The following is a 7,500-nucleotide window of genomic DNA, read 5'->3' on the forward strand; positions in this document are numbered from 1 at the left end:
AGAGACCTGCTAGAGACTGCACCCACACCCACACCCACAGAGACCTGCTAGAGACTGCACCCACACCCACACCCACACCCACACCCACAGCGCAGAGACCTGCTAGAGACTGCACCCAAACCCACACCCACAGCACAGAGACCTGCTAGAGACTGCACCCACACCCACACCCACACCCACAGCGCAGAGACCTGCTGGAGACTACACCCCAGCACATCACAGCACAGAGACCTAACGTACACACCGCACAGTGACCTTCTGTACACAGCACAGTCTGCACTCTATATTTGTCTGCCCTGTTTAGACCCATTTATAAACATAGTTTGGGGAACTGAAAACTTTCAGGTTTCTTTTCTTTTCACCAGAGTGCAAGAACCGTGATCATTATGTAAACTACTGCTTAGTGCCATAAAAGGTGTGAGGTGTGAGTTGTTTGCTTGGTTAATGTCACTGTGATTTTGCGCCTCTGTTGTTTTACCCTATCAGAAACATCAGACCAGCCAAAAGTTGCCTTAAATAGTTCCCGAGTCCCCCAGATGATTCCTGCACTGAAAAACTGACGGCACAGCATATGTTCTCCTTCACTTCCATACATCTTGTCACCCTGCAGCATAGCCATACTCTGTCATCAGAGCTCGAAAAGGAAATCTGAGTGCCTCTCCTGAAGCCTTTGACTGCACAGTTCAGCACCACTGCTGCTACTGATGCTAATGCAAGCGCAGTGTGGATGTGCTCTTGTAGTGGTTCCCTGTCTAAGGTCTAGCCTATCCCAGTGTGGTTCAGAGGCATCTCAGAACAGCAACGAGGCGCACAGAACAGGTCCTGCTGTCAGATCACTGTTTGGGGGAACCTGTCTGCAACCTCTGGAAGAGGAACCAGGCCCAGTCATCTGCAGGGGTGGAGCAGTCCTGCCATAAGCTGACTGTGCAGGTAGTCCTGTACACAACCTCCGGATCAGAACAGAAACCCACTCCTCGGTCCAGGCTGTGAGCAGTTGGAGAGGAGCCCCTGATTGGGTCCTGCCTCCCCCCTAACCTCCTTACCTCCTCCCCCCTCCTCCCTCCTTCTCCCTCCCTCCTCATTCCTGGTGTAGGGAGGGTAGCACTTCAGGGACAGACAGCCCAAGGCCATAGCACTTTGTTTGTGTTTGATGGGTTGCTTATGTGAGAGTATTTGAATGTTTGCCCACAATGTTCTTCTTTGTGTGTGTGTGTGTCTGTGTGTGTGTGTGTGTGTGTCTGTGTGTGTGTGTGTGTGTGTGTGTGTGTGTGTGTGTGTGTGTGTGTGTGTGTGTGTGTGTGTGTGTGTGTGTGTGTGTGAGTGAGTGAGTGAGTGAGTGAGTGAGTGAGTGAGTGAGTGAGTGAGTGAGTGAGTGAGTGAGTGAGTGAGTGAGTGAGTGAGTGAGTGAGTGAGTGCGAGAGAGAGAGGGAATGTTTTGTTTGAAAGATTGTTTCTAGACCACCAGCAGTCAATACTTAAAAGCAATTTTTCCTCACCAATCAAAAAACTGAGAAAATGTTTTGGTATTAGGAAAGATTGCATCGTTATATGTATGCATTCATTAACATTTATCTCTCCCTCTCTCTCTCATTCCCTCTTTCTCTCTCTTGTTCACCTCTCTTTCTCCCTCTCTCTCCCAGGCTCCTCTGCTGCCTGGGCAGCACACTAAGTTCACTGTGCTTGAGACGCTGGATCGCATCAAAGAGGAGTTCCAGCTCTTCCAGGCCCAGTACCACAGGTGAGACCTGGTCACAGGTGAAGTTAGAAGTGATGTTTGACAAGTTTGAGGTCCAGCAATTGTGGAGGTGACGTGTGGCAGCATCGTAAGTCAGACTCTGCATCACCTATAGTCTGTGGGACAGTATCACAGGTATGACAAATAGCAAGTATCGCACAGGCGAAGTGTGGTTAAAATCTCACAGCACAGAGACCAGTCGGGCTGGTATAGGGCCGCATTATTGTCAGATGGACAATTTCAAATATGACAAGCCAGGGGTCCGCTTTTGTGGAAATGGTTCCCCTTGTGATTTAGTCCAGTCCTTGATTTTTGGGGCCCAGATTTGTCAGGGACTGGCCTGAAAGAAAACCAGATCAGCTCAGCATTCAAGTTTTCATTCTTTTTAATTCATCGTGCCTCATACGGTTATAGTGAGGCCTTTTCTGTGTGTGTGACCCATTCGGTTACAGTGTACCCTTATCTGTGTGTGTGTGACCCATTCGGTTACAGTGTACACTTATCTGTGCGTGTGTGACCCATTCGGTTACAGTGTACCCTTATCTGTGTGTGTTGCTCTCCTGGGCAGTGTGAACACTGGTGAATAAGTAAACAGTTCAGACCTGAGGGATTTACGTCACACACAGACCCGCTCTAGCTAATACCAGAAGAGCTGCAGTTTATGGCATCAGGGCTGTATGCTGGCTGGCATCATGTGAAGTTTGGGCCAGGTTAATAATCATGCACTGAAGGAGGAGGAGAGGGGGCTTTAGGGGGATAGTGTGTGTTTTGCTAGGCTTTGGTTGGTTGACCTGAATGTGGATTAGGCCGAAAAGCTCTCCACCACTTAAGTCATATTTAAAGATTTAAGGCATTATGGAGGTTCTGTCTACAGCTGGCAGGATAACTAGCTAACTAACAGCCAGTAGACACAGATATCAGGTAGTTGATGTTTTTTGGTACTATATTTTAGGTATATACAGTACTGTGCAAAAGTTTTAGGCAGGTGTGAAAAAATGGTGTAAACTAAGAATGCTTTCAAAAATGGAAGTGTTAACAGTTTATTTTCATCAATTCTTCATAAATTAACAAAATGCAGTGAAGGAACAGAAGAAAATTCTAAATTAAATCAATATTTGGTGTGACCACCCTTTGCCTTCAAAATAGCATCAATTCTTCCAGATACACTTGCGCAGTTTTTGAAGGAACTCGGCTGGTAAATTGTTCCAAACATCTTGGAGAACTAACCACAGATCTTCTGTGGATGTAGGCTTCCTAAAATTCTTCTGTCTCTTCATGTAAACCCAGACAGACTCGATGATGTAGAGATTAGGGCTCTGTGGGGGACATACCATCACTTGCAGGACTTTCTGTTCTTCTTTAAGCTGAAGATAGTTGTTAATGACATTGGCTGTATGTTTGGGGTTATGTTCCTGCTGCAGAATACATTTGGTGCCAATCATACGCCTCCCTGATGGTATTGCATGATGGATTAGTATCTGCCTGTATTTCTCAGCATTGAGGACACCATTCATCCTGACCAAATCTCCAACTCCACTTGCAGAAATGCAGCCCCAAACTGGAAAGGAACCTCTACCATGCTTCACTGTTGCCTACAGACTCTCATTATTGTACCTCTCTCCAGTCTCCAGCGAACAAACTGCCTTCTTCTACAGCCAAATATTTCTAATTTTGACTCATCAGTCCAGAGCACCTTCTGCCATGTTTCTGCACCCTAGTTTCTATGTTTACGTGCTTAGTTCAGTCACTTGGCCTTGTTTCCTTGTCGGGGTAGAGCTTTTTGGCTGCAACTCTTCCATGAAGACTACTTCTGGCCAGACTTCCCCGGACAGTAAATGTCTGTACCTGGGTACCACTGGTTTCTGCCAGTTCTGAGCTGATGCCACTGCTTGAAATATTCCGATTTCGAAGGTAAATAAGCTTGATGTGTTTTTCATCAGCTGCATTAAGTTTCCTTGGCTGACCACTGCATCTACGATCCTCAACGTCTTCTTCAAAAGAGCTGGAACTGCACATTTTGAAACCCCTGTCTGCTTTGAAATCTTTGTCTGGGAGAAACCCTGCTGATGCAGTATAACTACGTTGTGTCTTGTTGCTGTGCTCAGTCTTACCATGTAAATGGATAAAAAATAAACATTTATTGTTTACATTTTTCAAAGCATTCTTAGTTCATAGCATTTTTTCACACCTGCCTAAAACTTTTGCACAGTACTGTATGTGGTGACATCTCACTGTTAAAGTTGTTCTTACAATTTGTTTTGCGGTTTCTGACCCAAAGCACAAACCACACAGTGAAAAGGGCCTGAGAACAACATATTTGTTAATCTCTTTACATGATCATGGACCCTAATGGGTGCAGGGATGTTGCCTTTACAAATACCTTAGAAATGTAAACAAAACTGCTTAGTGTGGCTTTAAAGGAAGCCCTGAGCATACAGCGGAGAGGCACTGTGTGTGTTTGAAGTGCATTTCTAAGGTAGCAATAGTGGTAATGTCTGCACCTGCATTTATGTGCCTTGGTGTCAGTGGCATGTGTGTGTGTGTGTGTGTGTGTGTGTGCATGTGTGTGTGTGCATGTGTGTGTGTGTGCATGTGTGTGCACATACATGCATGTATGTAAGTAAATGTGTTGGGTTGGGTCGGGATGCAGGTGAGGCTGTATGTGGGTGTTTTGTGCATACATCCACAGAAGTGTCATTGTGTGTGTGTACTGATCTCACTGCGTAAATGTGTCAAAGGGCAGGTGGGTCTCCTTGGGCATGCAAGCAAGCGTTTGTGTATGGGTGTCTGTGTGTGCTGCGTCTGTGTTTGTGTGTGTGTGTGTGGGGGGGGAGGGTGTATGTGGAAGGCAGGGCATGTGCATTAATTCATGTGTCCCTGTATGTGCATGAATTTGTGTGTGCGCATGGAAGTGTAGCTTTAAATGTGTGTGTGTGTGTGTGCGTGTGTGTGTGAGTGTTTGTGTGTGTATGGATATGAAGATTTCAGTGTGTGTGTGTGTGTATGGCAGTGTGGGTGCAAATGTGTGTGCATGGATATATGTTTACCTATAGTGTGGGGGTTACTACGTGTGTGTATGTGTGTGACTGCGTGTGTGTGCATGTAAATTAATGTCTGTGTGTGTGTTTGTAAATTTGTGTTTGTGTGTGTCTGTGTGTGTGTGGCTGGGGTTGTAAATTCATGTGTGTGTTTTGTGCTCCTAGCCTGAAGATGGAGTATGAGAAGCTGGCCAGTGAGAAGACAGAGATGCAGAGGCACTCTATCATGGTAAGCCTGCTCTGATGCACTTCTGCTGCTAACCCAGACGGATTCTAATACCTGTCTACCTTTAATCAGGGGCGACAGTGGTACAGGAAGTAGAGAAGTCGTTTAGTAATCAGAAGGTTGCTATTTGCGATCTTCTGTCGAAGCGCCCTCAAGCAAGACACTGAGGGCCTGATTTACTAACATTGCGACCGCAGCTTAATCTAGCCTGCGTTTTCCTGCCACCATGGATGATGAGTTAAAATTAGAATTAGAGCTTTTGGTTGACGAGGTTTCAGCAAACTAACCCGGGTAAATATAGGATCTCATAAATATTTTTACGTTTAGCCCTCCCGTCCACATTAAAAGTTGTGATCACTTTAAGTTCATGACTGTCCTTTATTGGTGAGCTGATTTTGGGCAATTAAACTTTTCAATGAACATTGAGTTTCTGGATTGCTATGGCTGCCCCTCAGTGTGCCTGTGCAGCTTCATATTAACGAGTTTATGTTCACAAGTTCATATTTACACATATTAACATGAGTTTATCACACACAGGCAACTGCAAACTGTTAAGATGGTTCCCTAAGATAGAGATAGCTAGGATAGTTAATAGCCAAGTTAACTGCCCATAGCATCCCGAAAACGGTGTATTCACTGAAAACTATGCTTTTCAAAAACGCTGCCCTCGGCGGATACATTTGAAAACTGGACTTGTAGTGTGGACAGGGCAGGGAAAACTGAAGTTCAGACGTTCGGTTGCCTTGGCACTTATTTGGGTTATAACGTCAAAATAAACATGGAAGGTGAAATGAATATGCTGCTCTGGCTCTACAATTTGGAAATTGGAAAAAAAATCTTTCTGCGCGTTGTCTTTGTCTGTGTCTTCGCCTTGCTCTAATAACTGCTGCCATATCAAAGTTTTCAGACTCAATCAAAACGCGCTTCCTGGTTAAGACGTGCTTTTATGAGGCGCATAATTATCCCGCAAATTTGAGACGCACTCTCGCCAGGCAGTTTTAGTAAATACCACGGAATACATAATTAGGCGCACTTAACGCCTCTCTTTGCGGCACACACCCACTTTTCCTTATACCCTCCCCTCAGCGGTAATCTGCGCTTCTACTCAAATGCGCCTCCTTTGTAAATACCATTTTATGTTTACACCCGCTATTTTACGCCTGAAATGGGCGCAATCCTGTTAGTAAACCAGGCACTGAACCCCCTTATTACTCCTGATGTGCAGTGTGCCATCAGTGTAAATGTAAAATGTGTATACATCCTTTAAGTCGCTTTGGATAAAAGCTTCTGCTTAATGACTAAATGTAAATGTTATCACTTGAGGAGACTGTAACCTCAGTTAGATAACTAGCTTTAATGTCATGCAAATGGTACTCAAAGTAATTTTGGAATTTAAAGTAACATTATGCAACAATTTTACCTTAAAATAACAGCTTCAAAATCAGTTTGGCGTTACACTGGCTTGTAATATGGAGAATGGCGTCTATGCCAGTGCCATGCCTGGTGCTCATGGTTTATACTATGTAACTTTGGGGTACAGGGCGTGAGACCTCTTGTGAGAACTATGTAATGCTTAATGACACCACCTCATGCATCAACAACTAGACCCATGTGCTAGCTATAAGAAGACGCTAGTGCAGTGTTCTCTGTATGGACATCATGACAGAGGCGACAAAGAAACCGAGGTAGACTTTGTCAGAGTATAGGAAGAGAAAAGGAGAGAGTAAGTCAGATGCCAAGATGTCCTTCTCTCTTTTGGACTAAGCCGATATGTCTTGTACTGCACTTGCTTGATGTTTGGCTGTGTTAGGGAAGTTGTCGACTTGCTAGTTTTAAACATCCCTACCAATGTTATGTATGAAAAAAATGTACGGAGGCTGTCACCTTATTGATGTCATCCCTGTCTTACAGAGATTTGTAGTTTTTCCAGATGCCAAAAGTCATTGATCTGTCCTGTGTCAGGATATCATCCAAATAAATTAATCTCACGTCAAAAATGTGATCAGTCTTTGGCAATCTCACTATAATTAGCCTTGGAAGATTGCAACCTTGAAAACCTAACTCAGCTAGATTGTAATAAATTACACTGTATATTAAACCTGGCGCAGACAACATTTCATTAGATTACACATACTCATAGAAAACAATGTATATGGGCTGTAAAAGCAAGCAGTATTTCAGCTAAATTAAAATGTGTCATTCTTTTTTTGTGTGTTCTTTGGTTAGGTTAGCATTAATCAACAATGTCACCATAAATACAAATATGCCAAGTCAATTTTGTGTCAAATTTTGTGAAATTGCTCTACATGCTTCTTTGGCTACTGCCATTCATGTCCTTCAGCTTATCAACAAATACACGTGTACACTGTCCATAAGGGGGTCTACCGCTTGCTGTCTCTGTTCATTTAGCGTATTCTTGCCTTTAGAAGTGGGATTAATGTTAGAGTTAGCTTTAGTGTCAAATTATGTTACTACATACATTATTTGACATCTGTGGAGTT

The 7,500-nt window shown here is 44.0% G+C and overlaps 1 protein-coding gene across 1 annotated transcript in view; it reads left to right on the top strand.

Annotated features, from left to right (window-relative positions):
- tle2c (TLE family member 2, transcriptional corepressor c) overlaps window positions 1–7,500 on the top strand; it is a 21,657-nt gene that overhangs the window by 4,424 nt on the left and 9,733 nt on the right. The window contains exons 2-3 of the mRNA XM_080836667.1: window positions 1,641–1,738; window positions 4,939–5,002. Of these exons, the coding sequence (XP_080692793.1) occupies window positions 1,641–1,738; window positions 4,939–5,002 (162 nt within the window). The remainder of the gene's footprint in view (window positions 1–1,640; window positions 1,739–4,938; window positions 5,003–7,500) is intronic.

Source organism: Sprattus sprattus (genome assembly GCF_963457725.1).
Source record: "Sprattus sprattus genome assembly, chromosome: 4".
Taxonomy (NCBI): domain Eukaryota; kingdom Metazoa; phylum Chordata; class Actinopteri; order Clupeiformes; family Clupeidae; genus Sprattus; species Sprattus sprattus.